This window comes from Oncorhynchus nerka, linkage group LG12 (assembly GCF_034236695.1).
Source record: "Oncorhynchus nerka isolate Pitt River linkage group LG12, Oner_Uvic_2.0, whole genome shotgun sequence".
Classification (NCBI taxonomy): domain Eukaryota; kingdom Metazoa; phylum Chordata; class Actinopteri; order Salmoniformes; family Salmonidae; genus Oncorhynchus; species Oncorhynchus nerka.
In genome coordinates, this window is record NC_088407.1 from 26,269,047 (window position 1) to 26,289,122 (window position 20,076).

Below are 20,076 nucleotides of genomic sequence, written 5' to 3' on the forward strand. Positions count from 1 at the left end.
TCAAATCAAACGGTTTAATTGTTATAATCAATATTTCCAAAACGGTGACATAACAATATCCTTCCCCCACCCTAACATCGTCCTTCATTGAATTCTGATACTTGCTCTTATTTGAGTATCATGAAAAAGGGTAATATTCACATTCTTTAGTGTCACATTTGATAAAATAACATAAGTCTGAATAATACTTGGAGTGGGTTATAAGGTAGAATATAAAAACATTTGAGGTACTGATAGCTTGTTGCCACAGTCAACATTTTGATTTCAGCTTTCAGAATGTTAAGCATTTTAAGAAAACTGCTTCTAATTTAAAGAGAAAATAATACAATATGGCTGTTATTGTAGTAAAAGTAATCTATGAAAGAAACTCAATGCACAATTGCCTCACTGGGTCCTCAGCCTGGTACTTGTGTCCAGGGGCAATATGCAGTGTAGATCTGGAGGCATGTCATCAGCTCCTCTGTTTCCACAGTGTGAGACACCTCCATGATGGATCTTATGATGGCTGATGCAATTGAAGGGATGTTGTCTTTCACTTTCTGGTTAACTTGGTCTAAGAGAAAAACAGAGGAATATTCAATATTCACACTCCACCTCAGTCAGCATTTCCTCAAACGTCCATTGGTTGAGTCATTCCACTGTGCTTTGAATGTAGCCTTTTTCATAGAGGTGTTCATGTTACATATCATAATCTGCAAATGTCGTAAGCACTAACAAGACTATCTTAATTAGATTTTACTGATAACTAAACCATTCTGAATGTTCACTTCCAAAGTTTCTATATCTATCCTGTAAAGTTGGGTAAGCTGATCGAGGTAAAGACAGATTCAGGTTGGATATTTGACGGATATTCACCTGTAGTTTTCCTTACGTCTACCAACAGCAATTAGGGACCGTCAACAGTGACAAATCAACATTTTCTCATTTCAATAGCTCTTTAACCATTACTCCTATGAATTATGTAAACATTCTAAGTTCAATAGCTCTTTGGTCACTTACACATTAACTTGGGCCTTCTCCCTGGGCCTTCCTGACCTCTAGGCAGGCACCCATTGACCTGGTGACCTCTGACTCCTGGCCTCTAGGCGTACACTCCCTGGAACTACAGGCCTCCACATATACTTTCCCTCCACGGACAACACCACTCTTACTTGGTCTTAGAGTGTAACTCCTGGAATTACTAAGACGTCTACAGTCCCGCTGTTAGGGACCAGGTGCACAGTCTGTAACGGGTACCAGTGGCATGTGGTTCCTGACAGCGGGACTGTAGACGTCTAATTCGAAACAGACTCTGTGCACTTGGTAACCCGCCTGCTTTTTTTCTGCTCTCGGACTAAGTACCCACTCCAACCTCCGGCCTGAGTGCTGCCCCAGAGTCCGGCCTCCTTGCTTGGGCTCGGAGTGCCCCCCGCCTCGGAAGCGTCCTTGTGCACCTGAAACAAGCTCTGTGCACCTGGTGACCCGCCCGCTTTTATCCTCTCAGACTAAGTATCCAACCTCCAGCCCCAGAGTCTGGCTGCCCCTGCTCAGTCTGAGTGCCCCCCGCTGATTCTGTCAAGCCCGTTCCCTTGGCTGTGGTTTCACTAGATAGTAGCTAGGGACTGTGGGAATCTCGTTCATCCATTCATGCGCGTCACTAATTAGATGACGAGGCATTTGGCTACCTCGAGACTCTTAAATATGCCCTGCCGTTTACCCCCGCTTCATCGAATTCTCACTTTGACATGAGGGGGTCACAGCCACCCCGAAGGTGGTTTGAGTGCGACCGCGAAGGGTAGCATGCTACAGTCATATCATCAAATTGACATCCATTCGAGTCACGCCCGGTGGTATCAGAGGCTTTTGTCTTACTAACGGGACATCAGTCGCCGCTTTAACTGGCTTTTTACACCCAATCAACATCAAAAGCCAGTGCAATACTTATTGGCTTAAACCCTAATACCCCTCGCAGTATCGATCTGCACAATTGCACTGGGTGTCGGAAGAAGCAACGAAATAATCATCCCCTTTCGATCATTTGCTTTCCCAGTCAGCCCTCCGGGACAGAGCCATAGGAACCACCTTTACTAGCGCTTCATTGATTTTCCTCACTTTGACATGAGGGGGTCACAGTCACACCACGGGTGATTTGAGTGTGACCGCTACAGGTGGGTGCGCTCCTTTTTGAATTTGATCAAGTTGACATTCAGTGATCCGTGCCCAGTGGGAACCTAGGCTTCTTCTGTCCGTTTTATGGTTCCGCAGCAAATCAATGGGCGTGGATGGCACTACCCACATCAGATGTTGGCCTCCCTCCTCAGACAAATTCCCCGGCCAGACCGACCCTGCCATTCGAGCCAATCTTTATCCCGAAGTTCTGTATCTTTTTTGCCAACTTCCCTTACCTACATTATGTGCCAGAGGCTGTTCATTTTGGGATACCTGCTGCTGATATGGGTATGGCCCGGCATGAGATTTACACCCTCTCCCCCGGATTTAAGGGCCAGGGAGCGCTCACCGGACGACGCTGAAACCGCAATGATTTCCAGGGCCCCTCTCTCAAGGTGAACCCATTCCAGGGTGCCCTGCCCTTCACAAAGAAAAGAGAACTCTCCCTGGGGCTAGCGCCAGCTGCTCCGGGATCATTCACGTTACCGCTCATCTCTGACAGTCCATGGACATTCTGAAATTTAAAAGTTAGAAAAATCATGTGCGATGAACATGGACAAACTGAAGGGTGTGCAATATAAGGGTAGTCAGTGGACATTCTGAACCTTGTTTGAAGTCAGTAGGTCACATGTCCAAGGAGCAATTGAAATGTTAATGTAAGTGTCCTTTCGTTTACACTCTTAACTAATTCAACTAGGAATAGAACATGCTGCTCACATTTCCACATGTTTATTCGCGTTGGTTAATTAGCAAATTAATGTCCAAATTGTGAAAATAAGACCTGTGCAATGTTGTGCGCAGTTTTTCCAACATCATGACACTTACTTGGTGTCTGTGGTTCAAGTGGATTGAGGTTTGAAAGCGTGAATATCCAACTTGAAATGGTCTTTATCTCGGTGGTAAGAATAGTTGTTTTGCCCGCAGCGTCTCAAAAGGTCAGGCTCCAGTAAAACTGTGTCCAACGATTGACTTTCTTTGTCTACTTGAACGGGTACAGCGAATTGTCTACTGACACGCCAAGTTGTGTGCCTACTATAACGAGTGTTGGAGGGAACTGGACAGCAAAAAAACGGCAAGAGGACGATCGTTACGTCAGCAGCACTCGAAACAGCACCCCCAGTGGCAGTGACTGCTGCTTGCCTTGATCCTGTGATGGGAAATTATGTAATTTCCAAATAGCATGAGATGCTTAGGGAACGTCTGTTTTATGCGTTCACATTTGAACGCTCCATGCAACTTCCTTACGCTTTTCAGTAACAGACGGGCCCATATATTTATTTTATGACCGTGTGAGTACAGTCTTAAAAGACGCAGTATCAATTAAACCAAATCATTCTGTGATTCAGTTGCGTGTCAAATGATCTGTTTTGGGAAAGGAGAGTTTACTTCAATTGACTGCCATCTAATCAGAATGCCAAAAAAATAAGAAGCAGTGAAACTGATGGTTGCATGCAACACATAGCCCGACAGACAATGGCGGTAATAAAGTTTTTTTTTTAAACAGAAAAACGTTTGTTAAATAAAATACGGATAACAGGCAAGCTAATATATGTAATACCATTTGAATTAGTTGGTTCGAATAGTAGTATATTCATATGTACCTAACTAGGATAATACACAACCCTACAAGCTATTTAGTATTATACATTTATAGCTAACTAATTCATGTCAGAGACAAGAGGTGGTCGGTATCGCTGGCCTACTCGTTGTGTGTTGGCTACATTGTAACAACTTGAAGTGTCATTGGTGGTCTGAATTACTCGAATAAACGTAGATGTTGTTCCATTGGTCCGTTCCCAGGCTAATCAATGAACAACGGTTGTCTAACAAATCAGCTGTGTTGACGCATCTCTGTAGGCGGGCTTCTTTAGCACGCCGGTGTAGCCATTTTTCTCACGACCGTGAAGCAGCTAACTGATATTGAGGTAAGCGTTCCATTCAATCTCTCTTGGTCAATAGAAAATAAATAGCTACTGCTAAAACATTTGAAATTGACTCGAGGTATGAACTCTGTCTACCCGCATTGAGGAATATTCTGTTTTGCAATAAAATATTTTGGAGTACCGTTTCTCGAACGGGTACGTGCGTATTGGGGTGGCAAGCTAGCTAAATTAGCTACTTTAGCTAGGTAATGTAGCAAGACAACGAGATTTACAATATTCGACGCCGTTTTCTATGAATTTTCATTTTTGCTTCTATAACATTTGGACATGATAATATTGCTGAAATAATAAACTTATCGAGGTTTTAGAAAGATCGGTTTCTGTCGAAAGTGGTTAGCTAACATTCTGCTAGATTACTAGCACCCATGCTTGATGCCGATAACAAGTGCACCACTGTACTTAGTTTAAATGACAATCTCGCTGGTTCGCATAGTCTCATTAAGCTTTCCCCCTCACATCAGGCTTTCTACAACACTGCTTCAAGTATGGTCAAGATCTTCATTGGGAACCTCCCTCGGGAGGCAGACAAAGATGAAATTCAGGTGTTGTTCTCCCAGTACGGTGCCGTCACAGAATGCGCCATCGTCAAGAATTTCGCTTTCGTCCACATGGATGACCGTAAATCTGCCACCAAAGCCATCCGCAGCCTGCACCTCTACAAGCTGCATGGCACGGCGATAAATGTCGAGGCTAGTCGCGGGAAGAACCAGGGAGCCGTCAAACTCCACGTGACAAACGTGGAGAAAGGCAACGATGATGAGCTCCGCACTTTGTTCGAGGAGTATGGCACAGTCTCTGAATGTGCTATTGTCAAAAACTTTGCGTTTGTACACATGGACAACTCCGACGAGGCTATGGATGCCATCAAGGGATTAGACAACATTGAATTCCAGGGTAAGATTTTTAAGTGTTATGCTCTTTGAGAAGGTTACACATTTAGAAATGTGGCAACTACTGGTCTTCCACCTAATCATGTTCTTTGGCATTTCTTTCCCTAATAGGGAAACGTATCCATGTTCAGATATCAAAGAGCCGTCCCAGGTACGAGGAGGAAGACGACTACCCCCCACCCCCACCTGAGAGGGGGGGATACTGGCCCCCCCGTGGCTACCCCGGGGAGAGGCATGAGCCTCCACCCCCTAGCTATCTAAGAGGTCGACAGCCACCCCCTCATCACGGGTACCCTGCCCCCCCTCCACCACCCCCTCCCCCTCGACGAGCCCCTTACCCAGAGCGTGCTTATGAGCGCGAGAGGCAGAGCTATGCCGTGGTGGATTACTATGAGAAATACAGGGCTCGTCCTGCCCCTTACGGCATAATGTCCTATGATGAGAGGCATGTAGGCTCCTTACCCCCTCCTCCCCCGCCCCCCTCTTCCATGGTCAGGGAGCGTTTCATGACCTCTGGCCTCGATCCATATGAGCGTCGCCCCCTCCCTCCTCCCCCGTCTGCGTACTACACCAGGGACCGCAGTCCTATTCGGAGGGCCCCTCCCCCCATGCCCCCCGCCGGTAACGGTTACTCCTATGAGCGTTCCCGACTCTCTCCCATCTCTCGGCCCGCAATGTACAACCTACCCCGTACCAGAGACCCCTACGCCGACAGGTTGCCGCCGCCGCCTGCGGCTCGCTATTACTAAGCAGCGTACACCGGCGTTTGACTCAAGGTGAGAATAGGCCTGCGCTACAAACATTCTAATGGGAGGTGAAGTAGTACCTATCCTCTATATGGAGGGTCCAAGGTCACGTGATGCGCTCTTTAGACGGGCTTCATGCCTCAGTTCTGAGAGGAATGGTCTGACAGTCGCTCTTCGCTAAACCTTCAGAGTAACTGTGAAATGCTTGAACTGGGAGAAAAAGCATGTGTAAGAGAGCTCTGCGAAAAATCGTAATTCTTAATCCTCTCGTTGGCACTGCTGGTTTGTAGGCAATGATTGACCTAAACATAAATCATGCATTGGTAAAAGTGAGGAACTGATATAGAGTATTAATTTGACCATTCAGATTGAAGTTGCTGATGAGAATAGAAAGATGAATGTAGATTGTTTATAAATGAAACACGTGTTCGCTGCGGGTGTAACGGGCGGTTGACGTGTGTGTGGTTTGCTCTCTTTCCAGGTTTAAATATTTCAACAAGATCTGCGTCGTCGTCTCCTGATGCACACAGCAATTTACCCCCCTCGTCTGTGGCTGAGCGCGTTTCGTTCTCAGGAGGAATTGTAATGCATGACCTCGTCATTTAAAACCCTTTTATTACACTTGTATTGTTTCCTTATATTTTTTGCATTGTTTTAGTATTGTGCTTTAGCTATGTTTTTAGTCTCAGGCTCCCACGAGCCATTTAGTTGTGCGTTTTTATTTTACGTTAACATGATTTTGTCCTCTTGATATACTGTAACGTGTCATGATACAAACTTTTTGCTCTAAAATCTAATTTCTGAAATTCAATGATTGAAAGCTGCAACACGTTATTACGAAAAGGATGTTAATAATCGTGATTGAATATGAACACGTGTTTCCTTTGAACAACCATGCTAGTTTAAATTTAAATCTATCGTCTGAAATTATGCCAAGTTATGGATTATGGAAAGGTAGCGCTCTGCGACAATGTACAACAGCATAATAAACCACTGCGATGGACTAGTTTTTTAAATTTGTTAGTTGGACAAATATTTGCTGATGGTAGCGAGTTACACTAAGGTGGATAACGTTCTTATTTGTAATCAGGACATGATTTTAATAAAACTGAATTGTGTAGAAATTTTAAAATCATATCGCAGATTCTTAATCTTATGATTCAATGGCGAATGATCAGTTGCTTCTCAATATACTTTAACCATTTTGAAGGGGGATAAATGCTTGATAATGATCAAATGTCAAATAACGTTCTGTGTCCCCTCGGCTTCAAGCGCTCAATCACAATTGAACTATGCCGATCTGCCCCTTCACTGCCCATCAATTTATTTCGGTGTCATGGGTTTGATAGAGCTTTATTGCCATATCCCCAGTTCTCACCATAATACACTCACTCTGGAAGCATCTCTGGAGAGATGATCTTGGCACTGCCTGCAGGAACCTAACCAGGTAAGATGGGAGCTGGGACCAGTTGTATGAAACTTGGGGTTCAAGATTTTAGGTACACAGGAGTCAGGAAAATGACACGACGTCTGCTTGGCATGGACAGGTAATATAAATGCTAATCCTTTCCATACTAAAAATCTATGTGTCTGTGTTTAGAGAGGCAGCCCAATTCTTATTTTTTCCCCTCAACTAATTGGTCATTTGACAATTAAAAAAACAAAAAAATGTAGGTCTTTTTCAAAGTTGAATGACAGTGTAAAAAAAAATTGTGCTGCCTGTATAAATGCAGCCTAATGTATTTTTAAAGGGGCAGTCTCGGATTCTGCAACATTTTGGGATTTTAAAATTGAGATATAGGCTAAACCACTGAGTCTCGAAGAATATAACTTAAATGCCTGATGACCTTTAACTCCCACCTAAAAACACAAGTTCATCAGAGCTCCAAATATAAACCTATTACTCCATTGTTAAAGTAATAGTATTTTCACAATTAGATATCTTTAAAACATGGTCAACTATCATTTTGAGCTCATAGATGGTCAGTCCATCTATCAAAGGCTCAGTCTACGAATTTCAGAGTGGTTAGTCATATAGTTCTCCAGCCTCAGCTCTTAACCAAACAAGTGGCTGGGTCTTTGTTTGAATACCAGATTGCCCTTTTAAATATAACCATGATCTTGGTTGTGGAAGTGTTAGGTATCGTTGTCAGGTGCAGATTTATTTTATAGATAATTCCGTCCATAAGCAAGTAGGGACACAGTCTTAAGGTCAGCAGATACATATTGTTGTGGGGTTTATTCATTTAGTGTGCACAAGCAAAACATTTTGCTGTGAAAACAAGCATTTCTTAATGGACATGTTAATGCTACTGAGTCCCCCTCTGTTTTGGCCCTTTTGGTTCCTATTGAATGCACCCCTATGTTTGAAGTTCTAGTCCCCTGGTAAGTTAGAAAAGTAGAATTCATTAAACATTCATATGTATTGTAACCTATACTGTAAATGGTTGTATTGGTTTGTATAGCTGTATTACTGAATTACATGGTTTTATAAGAGTCCCCTGAATGCCTTTCTGTGTCATTTTCTAATAAAATATTTAAACTGATCTTGTTTGTTCACTCTGGGTTGATAGTGTCCTCCAAACAAGGTATTTGTACATGTAATGTTGGAAGGCTGGCTCTAGCTTTTGAGCGTTGTAACAGATTTGGTTGGGGGAGAGCACCTGGTGGCCCTCTTTCTTTGGGGTGGTGATTAAAAACAAAGTTAATTTTATATTTTATTTCACCTTTATTTAACCAGGTAGGCCTAGTTGAGAAGTTCTCATTTACAACTGCTACCTGGCCAAGATAAAGCATAGCATTAAAGCTACACATTTTGGCATGGGGCGTAGAGAAAATGTTACTTTTAAAGAAAATGTTCTGCAGTACTACACATTTTGCAATGTTGATATCGGAGTGAGGGCAACTAATAGTCAATGAGGGGCCCCCTGGAGGTCAGGGCCCCATCCAGTATTTTGGCCATGATTACAAGTGAAGATCACTAGATAGCCATGTCTGCTAACAATCTAATTGAGTGACTGATGCACAATTGTTTTTGAATTTACACCTTGTGTATTCTAATGCTCATCAGTAAATTGAGACCCTGACAGTTCCTGGTTGCTGGGGCCCCAAAGTGACTGATTATTCCTGGAGCCAGCCGTGCAAGTGAGACTACAGATCACGTATAAATTATTTTGGGGGGGGGTTAGATTAAATCTTTCTATAAGCCATCATATGACTGGTGATGAGGTCATTTGGGTGTGGCTGTTCCTTTTGTGGAAGCCAACTTCCCTATGCTGGGTAGTTTGTGCAGATGATCAAAGAAGTCTTGGCATCCAGTGCCTTCAGAAAGTATTCACACCCCTTTACTTTTTCCTCTTTTTGATGTAACAAATTGGGATTTAAATTAATTACATTTTTGTCATTCTACTTACAATTTTCTTCCACTTGGACAGAATATTTTGTTTCAAATATTTTTATTAAACACACACAAGAATGGTGTATAGGTATACAAGACAGGTATACAATTCTTATCTAAACATAAAAGAGCATACAGGAACAAGACCCGGAGTTCTGGGTGCAGAACAAATAATACAAAACAAGGACACGTAGAAAGAAAGAGGGAAGATGTCCCCCCATCCCCTATCCCCCCCCCCCCCTCCCAACTGCTCGGGTGGCAGGGCCAGCACACGCTGCCCAAAGGTAGATTAAAATATTACAATTGAGAGTGCGTTAATAAGTACAAATTCACAGCGCCGACTCGTCCAAGTAGGAGAGGAAGGGCTGCCAGATTTGATCAAATGTTGATAATTTATTGTTCAGAATATATCTAATTCTTTCTAAGTGTACAGTGTTTGCCAATTCACTGAGCCATAATTTGGTAGAGGGCGCTTCCCTCCTCTTCCAAAACAACAAGATTCGTTTTTTGCCGAGATGAGACCATACGAGATTAGTTGTTTTTGGGGGTTGGTTAATCCGTTTAGGGACTCAGATACTCCCAGGATTATCAGAAGCGGGTCTGGATCTATTGAAGTCTCCAAAACTTCAGAGAGGATCCCAAAAATTCCACACCAATAACCATGCAAGCTAGAGCATAGGGCGAAGCAGTGGAGTAGTGTACCCTGCATAGCCTGCCATTTATCACATGTAGGGGATGTGTCAGGAAATATCCTATGCAGTTTAGTTTTGGAATAGTGTAATCTGTGTAATACCTTGAATTGTATGAGACGATGTGGATATACTCCAAGCTCTCTTCCCAGTCTGCCACCGAGATGTCAGTCCCTAGTTCTTCCTCCCATTTTGCCTTGATGGCATCAGTAGAAGGTGTGCTAACAGATTGAAAAGCATCATATAGACGCAATATCAGTTTATCTAGGCTGGGGCATATTTTTATGCATCCGTCAAACATGGAAGGTTTAGCATTCCCAAATGTTGGGAGGTGTTTTCTAACGTAGTCTCTAATTTGTAGGTATCTGAAAAAATTACTTCTGGGAAGATTATAAGTTTCCCTCAGCAACTCAAAGGAAGCAAAGGTCCCTTCTATGTATAAATCCCCTATGGTACTTATCCCCAACTCTCCCCATCGCTCAAAGGTGTTATCAAGGTTAGAAGGGGCAAAGGAGGGATTCCTGGCGACAGGGAGCATGAATGACATTGGTCTAAGCTCAAAGTGGACTTTAATTTGCTTCCAGATTCGGACTGTGCTATGTATAATAGGATTGTTACAATAAAGTGACATCTCCAGATTGACAGGCGACAAAATCACAGCGCCAATAGAGAAGGGGTGACACTCCTCACGCTCCATACTAAGCCAGCTGGATGCCGGAAGTACGTCATCCAACAGAAACGTAACAACGCGGAGGTTAGCGGCCCAGTAATAAAATATAAAATTTGGGAGAGACAATCCTCCTTCCATCTTGGATTTACAGAGGTGTTTTTTTAACCTATCCTTTGTGTTTTATAATCCCAGATGAAAGGATTGATAATTGAGTCCAGTTGTTTATGAAAGGATTTAGGTATGAATACTGGGATGTTCTGATATAGGTAGAGCAGTTGTGGGAGGAAGACCATTTTAATGGCATTAATTCTTCCGAGCAGAGAAATTGGGAGAGTTCTCCAAAATAGTATGTTTGCTTTGAGTTTTTGTATCAGAGAGGGGAAATTCTCTTTAAATAGTAAGGAGTATTGTTTGGTAATTACAATTCCTAGGTAGGTCAATTTTTCTGAAGATAACTTAAATGGGAGATGTTCTAGCCAGGAGGTATTTTGCGACCGTATGGGCATTAATTCACTCTTGTTCCAATTTATTCTGTATCCCAAGAAGGTACCAAACAAATTGATCACATCAAGAATAGCTGGGATACTAGCCTGGGCTTCTGTTACATAGAGGAGGATGTCATCTGCGTATAGGGAGATCTTATTTAGAGTATCTTTAGTATTATAGCCGTGTATTGCTGCATGAGATCTAATCGTCTGAGCGAGCGGTTTGATAATTAGGGCGAAGAGCATAGGCGACAGCGCACAACACTGCCTTGTCCCCCTGTTGAGGTTAAATCGGGGCGACAATGATTGGTTAGTGAGTATTCTGGCACAGGGGTTCCTATATAAAAGCTGGATCCAATTTATGAACCTATCTCCAATATTACATTTCTGTAGGACCTTGAATAGATAGGGCCACTCAACTTGGTCAAAGGCCTTTTCGGCGTCAAGAGATATGACGGCAAGGTCCACGTTGGGTAACCTCTGAGAATACATAATATTGAAGAGGCGCCTGAGATTGAAGAATGAGTTTCTGTTAGGGATAAAGCCGGTCTGATCCGAATGGACATATTTGCCAATTAAAGTGCTAAGCCTGTTAGCCAGAGTTTTTGCTAAAATCTTTTGGTCTGTATTAAGGAGAGATATTGGTCTGTATGACCCTACCTCTTCTGGATCTTTACCCTTCTAATGTATAACTGTAATGAACGCTTCGTCCAAAGTAGAAGGGAGAGCTCCATCCTCATTGGCCTGAATCAACATTTTGTGCAGATAGGGAGAGAGCATGTTGCTGAATGTTTTATAGAATTCACCAGGGTATCCATCTGGGTCCGGGGTCTTGCCACTCTTTAGAGATTTAATTGTTTCTCGAATTTCATCAAGAGATATTTCCTTATTCAGGAAGTTAGAATATTCCTGGTTCAGGGCAGGAAGATTACAATCCTCCAAAAATGTTTGCATAATTAAGGGGTTAGGTCACTCACATTTTTTCGAAGTTGTCTGGCGAGTAATTTGTGTGGTTTATCACCAAACTCAAAATATTTTTGCTTGGCATAGAGAAAAGATTTAGCAATTTTAGCTGAGAGAATCTGATTATATTCAAATTTTAAAGAGGTAATTTTTTTTATGTTTCTCCATAGATGGGTGGCTAGCATTCTCCCTATCCAGTAAGTGAATTTGTCCCTCCAGTTCTTCCAGTTTTCCTCTGTTTTGCCTACTCCTGGCAGCCTGAAAGGAGATGATACAGCCTCTCAGATAAGCCTTCAGTGTTTCCCACAATAATGCTGGGGAGGTCTCTGTGTTGTCGTTGGTATCAAAGAAAAATGTAATTTGGTCTTTAAGATATTCACAGAATGTTGGTTCTGTGAGGAGCTGAGGATTCAACCTCCAGACCCTCTCGTTTGGTACAATGTCACCCAATCTCAGGGAGAAGGTGAGTGGACTGTGGTCCGAGATTATAATATCATGATACCTCACATTACAGGTATAGGGGAGTAGTCTAGCATCCAACAAAAAGTAGTCAATTCGAGTGTAAACCTTGTGAACGTGAGAGTAAAAGGAGTATTCCCTACCCGTAGGGTTAGCGATCCTCCATATATCAAATAAGTTTGACTTTTTTATGTAGGTATTCAAGAATTCGCTTGAATAGGAGGTAGGGGTTCGCCGGGTAGAGGATCTATCCAAATATTGGTCTAGCACACAGTTAAGGTCCCCTCCAATGACCAGGTTAGTATAGGAGATATCTGGAATCAGGGCAAGGACTCTTTTGAAAAAAGAGGGGTTGTCAATGTTTGGCCCATAGATATTTAGTAGAGTTACTGAGGTAGAGTGGATTTCTCCTATTGGGATCACATACCGACCCTCTTTATCCGCAATAGTGGTTTTATGTAGAAAGGGAATTCCTTTCCGTACCAGAATCGCTGTGCCTCTCGTTTTGGCAGAGAATTTAGAGTGATACACTTGCCCCACCCACCTACACTTAAGTCTGCTATGAGAGTTATTCTTCAGATGGGTTTCTTGCAAAATTATAATATCAGACGAGAGTGCTTTCAAGTGGGCTAGGACCTTGCCCCTCTTAATTGGTTCGTTTAAGCCCTTGACATTCCAGGAAGTGAATGTAAGCCCCGCCCTCCTCTCGTTTGTAGTTCCTATGGTGGCCTGCATACCATGTAACTTGATAAAAAGGTAAGAAAGCGCACCAAACCATCACGATCAGCATATGTAGCACCTACACCGAGCAGTATCCAACCCACCCCTCCCCCTGCAAGCACCTTTACTTCCCACCCTGTTCCCTAATTTCCCCAACACTTACCCCCCCATCAACCCACATTTAACAGGCATGTACAAACAGGAGAGAAAAAAGGAAAAATAAAAATAATAAACACATTGTCTGGCCGATGCCAAAAAAGCACGGCGCGACCTCGAACAAGAGGTAAAACAAAAATAAAATCCCAACTATACGTTCACCTCTCACTATCCTAGAACTTCTACTAACATATGAACTGAGGAGGCTCCCTCGAATTAAGTGTTCAGTTAGCATCTAATAAACCTAAACCGAATAAGTTGCAACTTAAACATATAAATAAAAATATATACCTTATATAAATATATATATATACACATACATACACACACATACACATACACATACCTATATATACATACACACACACACACACATGTATGTATACATACCCACACAAAAAAATAATATATATATTTAAAGAATATGTATATACATCCATATGCACATATACACATACAAACATTCATACCCCAGAATAACAATCTACACTGATTTAAAATATACACATACATAATACTAAAATGCTAAGAGAAAATAGTAATAAAGTACAAATAGTAATTATATGTACGCACACCTACACATACATAAGCACTACAGAGGGCTGGTGGGACTCTAGTCGGGAGAGAGGCCCACGGCTAGACAAAGGCAGAACGGCACAAAACATCAACTTGCTAACCAGGTGTCTGCCCCCTCCCAACCATCACCCCCAGTCCCCTGCAAGCAATAAATAAATGGTATGGTAGTAAGAATAATGTAAGGATTGTAAAATAAATAACAAAACAAAACAAAAGTGGGGGAATATAAGTATATCCGTCCGAAGGTGTCAGTGATCAAACCTGGAAGTAAAAAATATGCATCGCTGAGCACAGCCGGGATGAAAGGGAATTTAACGTTAAATGAGAGCTCTGACCGCCATCCATTGGTCTGCTCAGCGTCTTACATGCTCGGTAGCCCTTGTTGAGCCCATTTAATAAGTTTTCACCCAATATGGTATAGTATGGATTCGAGTCCATGAGCAGACCCTAACACGCAATAACAAGGTACTCTAACCTGTACGGGGGATTGGTGTATATCCCCGGATAAACTTCTCTGCGTCCAAAACTGAGGAGAGCCAAATCTTCTCACCGGAAGGCGGGGTAATTCTTAGTCTTGCAGGGAAGAGTAAGGCTGGGCGAAGATGGAGTTTGTAGAGTTTGGTCATGACATCTCTGTAGTCGGCGCGATGCTTTGCCACATCGGGCGCATAATCCTTATAGACACGGAATGGATGCCCTTTATGTGACAGGTTGCCCCTCATTCGAGCTTCACACAGGATAAGATCCTTGGTCTTGAAACTGTGACAACAGATGATTACTGGGCGAGGACGTTGGCCCGGTCCAGGCACTGGGACAAGGGAGCGATGTGCGCGGTCCAGCTGGGGATCCGAATCCAAAACATCCGATCCCATTGCATCCTTCAATAGCTTGGCGAAGAAGTCGGTGGGGCGAGAGCCCGCCTTTATCCCCTCTGCCAGACCAACAACGCGAAGGTTATTACGTCTGGATCGGCCCTCCAGGTCCACCACTTTCACAGAAAGCCTCTGCACAGTATCCTGCAATGACATGCATAGCTTCTCTAACTCGTCAATCCTACCAGCGTTGAATTCAGAAAGCTTTCTCAAGGTCCACAATACTCTGGCCATGCGAAGCGACCGTTCGAATTATGCTCTCGATTTTGGTGTCCAGTTCAGCAATAGTGGCCTTAAGATCCTCAGCTATAGCAACACGTAGCTCCCCCAAAGCCCGGGTAAGTTCTGTAAGTGTCACGTTGTTGCATGTGCCTCCCGCCATGTCTGTCTCGTTGTTTAGTGGGGAGTAGGCCTCCGCTGTGGATTTATTGTCCTTTGGCCTTATTACTCGGCATTTTCATATAAAAAGTTACAATCTTGTATTAGAAAGAAACGTTTGTTGTAAAAAGTGCCATAAAGTAGGTTAAATTAGATTATTTCGCAAAAAAGTTGCAGGAGCCTCTCACGCACAGCCGTTCACTCCAACATGCTAGCTCCGCCCCTGGACAGAATATTTTAACATTTGAAAAAGAAAACCCTAATCTCTTGATTAGTCTCAGAGGGTTTAATAGTTATTTATACATGTTAAAATCACATTTGGCAGTGATACCTGTTGTGAATCTTTCTGGGTAAGTCTCTAAAGAACTTTCCACACCTGGATTTTGCAACATTTACCCAAAGAATTGTCCTTAGATCTACAAGATATTTCTGAGGAAGGGTATAAAACTATTTCTAGTGTTGAAAGTTTCCAAGAGCACAATGGTCTCCACTAAATTAAATCAAATGTTATTAGTCACATGCGCCGAATACAACAGGTGAAACAGTGAAATGCTTACTTACGAGCCCCTAACAATGCAGTTAAAACAAAATACGGATAAGAATAAGAAATAAAAGTAACAAGTAATTAAAGCGCAGCAGTAAAATAACAATAGCGAGACTATATACGGGGGGGGGGTAGCGGTACAGAGTCAATGTGGGGGCTACCAAGGAACTTGAAGCTCTCAACCTACTCCACTGCAACCCAGTCGATGAGAATGGGGGAGTGCTCGGTCCTCTTTTTCCTGTCATCTCCTTTGTCTTAATCACATTGAGGGAGAGGTTGTTGTCCTGGCAACACACGGACAGGTCTCCGACCTCCCTATAGGCTGTCTCGTCTTTGTCGGTGATCAGGCCTACCACTGTTGTGTCATCAGCAAACTTAATGATAGTGTTGGAGCCGTGCCTGGCCATGCAGTCATGAGTGAGCAGGGAGAACAGGAGGGGACTGAGCACGCACCCTTGAGGGGCCCCTGTGTTGAGGATCAGCGTGGCGGATGTGTTGTTACCTACCCTTACCACCTGGGGGCAACCTGTCTGGAAGTCCAGGATCCAGTTGCAGAGGGAGGTGTTTAGTCCCAGGGTCCTTAGCTTATTGATGAGCTTTGAGGGCACTATGGTGTTGAACGCTGAGCTGTAGTCAATGAATAGCATTCTCACATAGGTGTTCCTTTTGTCCAGATGGGAAAGGGCAATGTGGAGTGCAATATGGATTGCATCATCTGTGGATCTGTTGGGGCGGTATGCAAATTGGAGTGGGTCTAGGGTTCCTGGGATAATGGTGTTGATGTGAGCCATGACCAGCCGTTTGAAGCACTTCATGGCTTCAGATGTAGGTGCTACGGGTCGGTAGTCATTTAGGAAGGTTACCTTAGTGATCTTTGGTACAGGTACTATGGTGGTCTGCTTAAAACATGTTGGTATTACAGACTCGGACAGGGAGAGGTTTAAAATGTCAGTGAAGACACTTGCCAGTTGGTCAGCACATGCTCACAGTACACATCCTGGTAATCTGTCTGGCCCTACGGCCTTGTGAATGTTGACCTGTTTAAAGGTCTTACTCACATTGGCTGCGGAGAGTGTGATCACAGTCTTCCAGAACAACTGGTGCTCTCATGCATGTTTCAGTGTTATTTGCCTCGAAGCGAGCATAGAAGTAGTTTAGCTCGTCTTGTAGGCTTCTGTCACTGGGAAGCTCTCGGCTGTGCTTCCCTTTGTAGTCTGTAATGGTTTGCAAGCCCTGCCACATCCAACGAGCATCAGAGCTGGTGTTGTGCGATTCGATCTTAGTCTTGTATTGACGCTTTGCCTGTTTGATGGTTCGTCGGAGGGCATAGTGGGATTTCTTATAAGCTTCCGGGTTAGAGTCCCGCTCCTTGAAAGCGGCAGCTCTAGCCTTTATCTCAGTGCAGATGTTGCCTGTAATCCATGGCTTCTGGTTGGGGTATGTACGCACTGTCACTGTGGGGATGACGTCATCGATGCACTTATTGATGAAGCCAATGACTGATGTGGTGTACTCCTCAATGCCATCGGAGGAATCCCAGAACATATTCCAGTTTGTGCTATCAAAACAGTCCTGTAGCTTAGCATCTGCTTCATCTGACCACTTTTTTATTGATCTAGTCACTGGTGCGTCCTGCTTTAATTGTTGCTTGTAAGCAGGAATCGGGAGGATAGAATTATGGTCAGATTTGCCAAATGGAGGGCGAGCTTTGTATGCGTTTCTGTGTGTGGAGTAAAGGTGGTCCAGTTTTTTTTTCTCCTCTGTTTGCACATTTAACATGCTGATAGAAATTTGTTAAAATGGATTTAAGTTTCCCTGCATTAAAGTCCCTGGCTACAAGGAGCACTGCCTCTGGGTGAGATTTTTCTTGTTTGCTTATGGCAGAATACAACTCATTCAATGCCGTCTTAGTGCCAGCCTCTGACTGTGGTGGTATGTAAACAGCTATGAAAAATACAGAGGAAAACTCTATGTAAGTTGTGTGGTCTACAGTGTATCATGAGATCGTGCACCTGCTGTTATTTATGAAAATGCATAGTCCGCCGCCCCTTGTCTTACCAGACGCCACTGTTCTATCCTGCCAGTGCAGCGTATAACCAGCCAGCTGTATGTTGATAGTGTCGTCATTCAGCCACGTCTCCATGAAGCATACGTTTTGAATGTCCTGTTGGTAGTTTAATCTTCTGCGTAGGTCATCTATTTTATTGTCCAAAGATTTCACATTTGCTAGCAGAAGGGAAGGAAGTGGCGGTTTATTCGATCGCCTACAAATTCTCCGAAGGCATCCCGCCCTTTTTCAGTATATTGTTTGCATCGACAGTCAGACTCGTTTTGAGGAAAAAAATGGATTCTGCCAGTCCATTGTGAGTAATCACAGTCCTGATGTCCAGAAGTTATTTTCGGTCATAAGAGACATTATTGGGAAATTTAAAAAATATGGAACTACCCAAACTCTGCCTAGAGCTGGCCGTCCAACCCAACTGATCAACCGGGCAAGAAGGACCTTTGTCAGGGAGGTGACCAAGAACCCAATGACCACTTTGACAGAAAAAAATGCAGAGTTCCTTGGCTGAGATGGGAGAACTTGCCAGAAGTACAAGTTTCTACAGCACTAAACCAATCTGGGCTTTATGGGAGAGTGGCCAGACAGAAGCCACTCTTGAGAAAAAGGCACATGACAGCATGCCTGGAGTTTGCAAAAAGGCACTTGAAAGACAGCGCATAAGACAAAAGATAATGGTCTGATTGACTAAAATTGAACTCTGTGGCTATGTCTGGAGAAAACCAGGCACCTGTCTAACACCATCCCTACTGTGAAGCATGATGGTGGCAGCATCATGCTATGGGGATGTTTCTTAGTGGCAGGGACTGGAGGACTGGTTAGGATAGAAGGAACAATGAATGGAGCCAAATACATGAGAACCTGCTTCAGAGTGCCAAACGACCATAGACTGGGGGCGAAGATTTACTTTCCAACAGACCCCAAGCATACAGTCAAAGCAATGCTGAAATGGCTTCAGAATAAGAATGTGAAAGTCCTTGAGTTGCCCAGCCAAAGCCCACACTTGAATCCCATTGAAAATCTGTGGAAAGACTTGAAGATTGCTGTTCACCGCCTCCAGTGGTGATTTTAGCATGTAATCTTGGTGGAGCAACCTCTCCATTTTTTTTTAGATGCATGCAGCAAAGCCACCACACAACACTAAACAATACATTAATTGCACTATAATGGTGATAAATGTTGCCAACAAACTGTTATGGCCCAACAGCAGTCCCAACACCTTATCACTGCTATATCTGGCTATCAGCGGAGCCTTGTCTGGCAGCGAATCAGTTAATTCAGCCTCATTTACTGCCTTTTAAATAAACATATCTAATATGGCAGACTTGCTTAAACAAATGTGGTTTCTACTGACAATTGGGATGTACAAACTGTCATAAGGGGACGAACGGATAAGAGGAAATCTGTCATTTCGATGAATACATTAATGAGCGAGCTAGGACGGACGTAGTTAATCTAACTATTTGTTCAGCACTTTTGAAATGTACAGCAACAGAGTTCAGAACATGGGCTGTTCTTAACAGTATTCTCTCGGTACACCAAGTCACAACTGTAGGATAAAAAAAGGGGGCGTATAAGCAGACAATGAAAGCTCTAAAACAGGCTATAGGCTACATGTGCACCAGCAAGTCAGAACAGTAGGTTAAATTATGAGGGAAAAAGGGACCAAATTATTAGGGTGAGGTACATGGGCTACTAACAGCTTACTACACGTATGTATACTGTAATACTATCTCCCTGGCATATTACATAATTTACACAGCAGCATACAATACAATTTTGTACTCACCTTTTTGTGGTGTGTTAACCTGAACGGGAACGTGGTGTGGCTGTCCTTGTGGACAAATTTTGTCATCAAAGTCTGGCATTCTCTGGATATATGGTGCTTTTGGGATAACTGGGAACTCAGGGGAAAAAAAGGTTGAATCACAGTGATCTTCAGGTCGGAGCTCTAGAGGCCAGAGTTCCCGATTTGGAATTCTGAGTTGGATGACCGTTCAAAAGATATTTTCCCAGTCTGAGCTTGTTTTTTCCCGAGTTCCCAGTTGTCTTGATCTTACTGAAGTCTGCGATTTCCCAGTTCCGAGTTTCTAGTTGTTTTGAAGCAGCAGAAGTCATGCTGGATTGACAGCATGGCCAATGTATTCAACCTTTTCTGGCCCATGGTGTTGAATGTTTATAATTTTAAGCTTGCAAGAGACCCTTAGACCGCACACCCACTCCACTGAATAGCAGGCTAGTGATTGCTTTGCAACACTTGCAGTTAGCCACTGATTCCTTCCAAACCACTCATTGTTAAATTTGCAATTTCCAACTTGTTGTGTAATGTATATGTCCAATGGTCGATGAGCACTGACACGTTTTATCTATAATTTGTC

At 43.2% G+C, this 20,076-nt stretch overlaps 1 protein-coding gene and 1 long non-coding RNA gene across 2 annotated transcripts; one reads left to right on the forward strand and one right to left on the reverse strand.

Annotated features, from left to right (window-relative positions):
- On the reverse strand, positions 1-3,794 carry LOC115138014 (uncharacterized). Its single transcript, XR_003864878.2, has 3 exons — positions 2,974-3,794; positions 2,498-2,662; positions 1-553 (listed from the first exon to the last, which is right to left on the reverse strand). It is a non-coding gene; the product is annotated as an uncharacterized LOC115138014 (long non-coding RNA).
- A 182-nt stretch (positions 3,795-3,976) lies between these two features.
- Positions 3,977-8,273, forward strand: LOC115138010 (RNA-binding protein 4B-like). The gene is made up of 4 exons (XM_065025421.1): positions 3,977-4,073; positions 4,553-4,985; positions 5,093-5,757; positions 6,209-8,273. The coding sequence occupies exons 2-3, from the start codon at positions 4,577-4,579 to the stop codon at positions 5,728-5,730; spliced, it is 1,047 nt and encodes a 348-aa protein (XP_064881493.1). The 5' UTR covers positions 3,977-4,073; positions 4,553-4,576; the 3' UTR covers positions 5,731-5,757; positions 6,209-8,273.
- Positions 8,274-20,076: the final 11,803 nt, after the last annotated feature.

Excerpts from the sequence above, each read along its gene's own strand:
- LOC115138010 (XM_065025421.1), top strand. The coding sequence starts at position 4,577 with ATGGTCAAGATCTTCATTGGGAACCTCCCTCGGGAGGCAGACAAAGAT. Across the intron at positions 4,986-5,092 it reads AGACAACATTGAATTCCAGG|GGAAACGTATCCATGTTCAG; the intron begins GTAAGATTTTTA and ends TTTCCCTAATAG.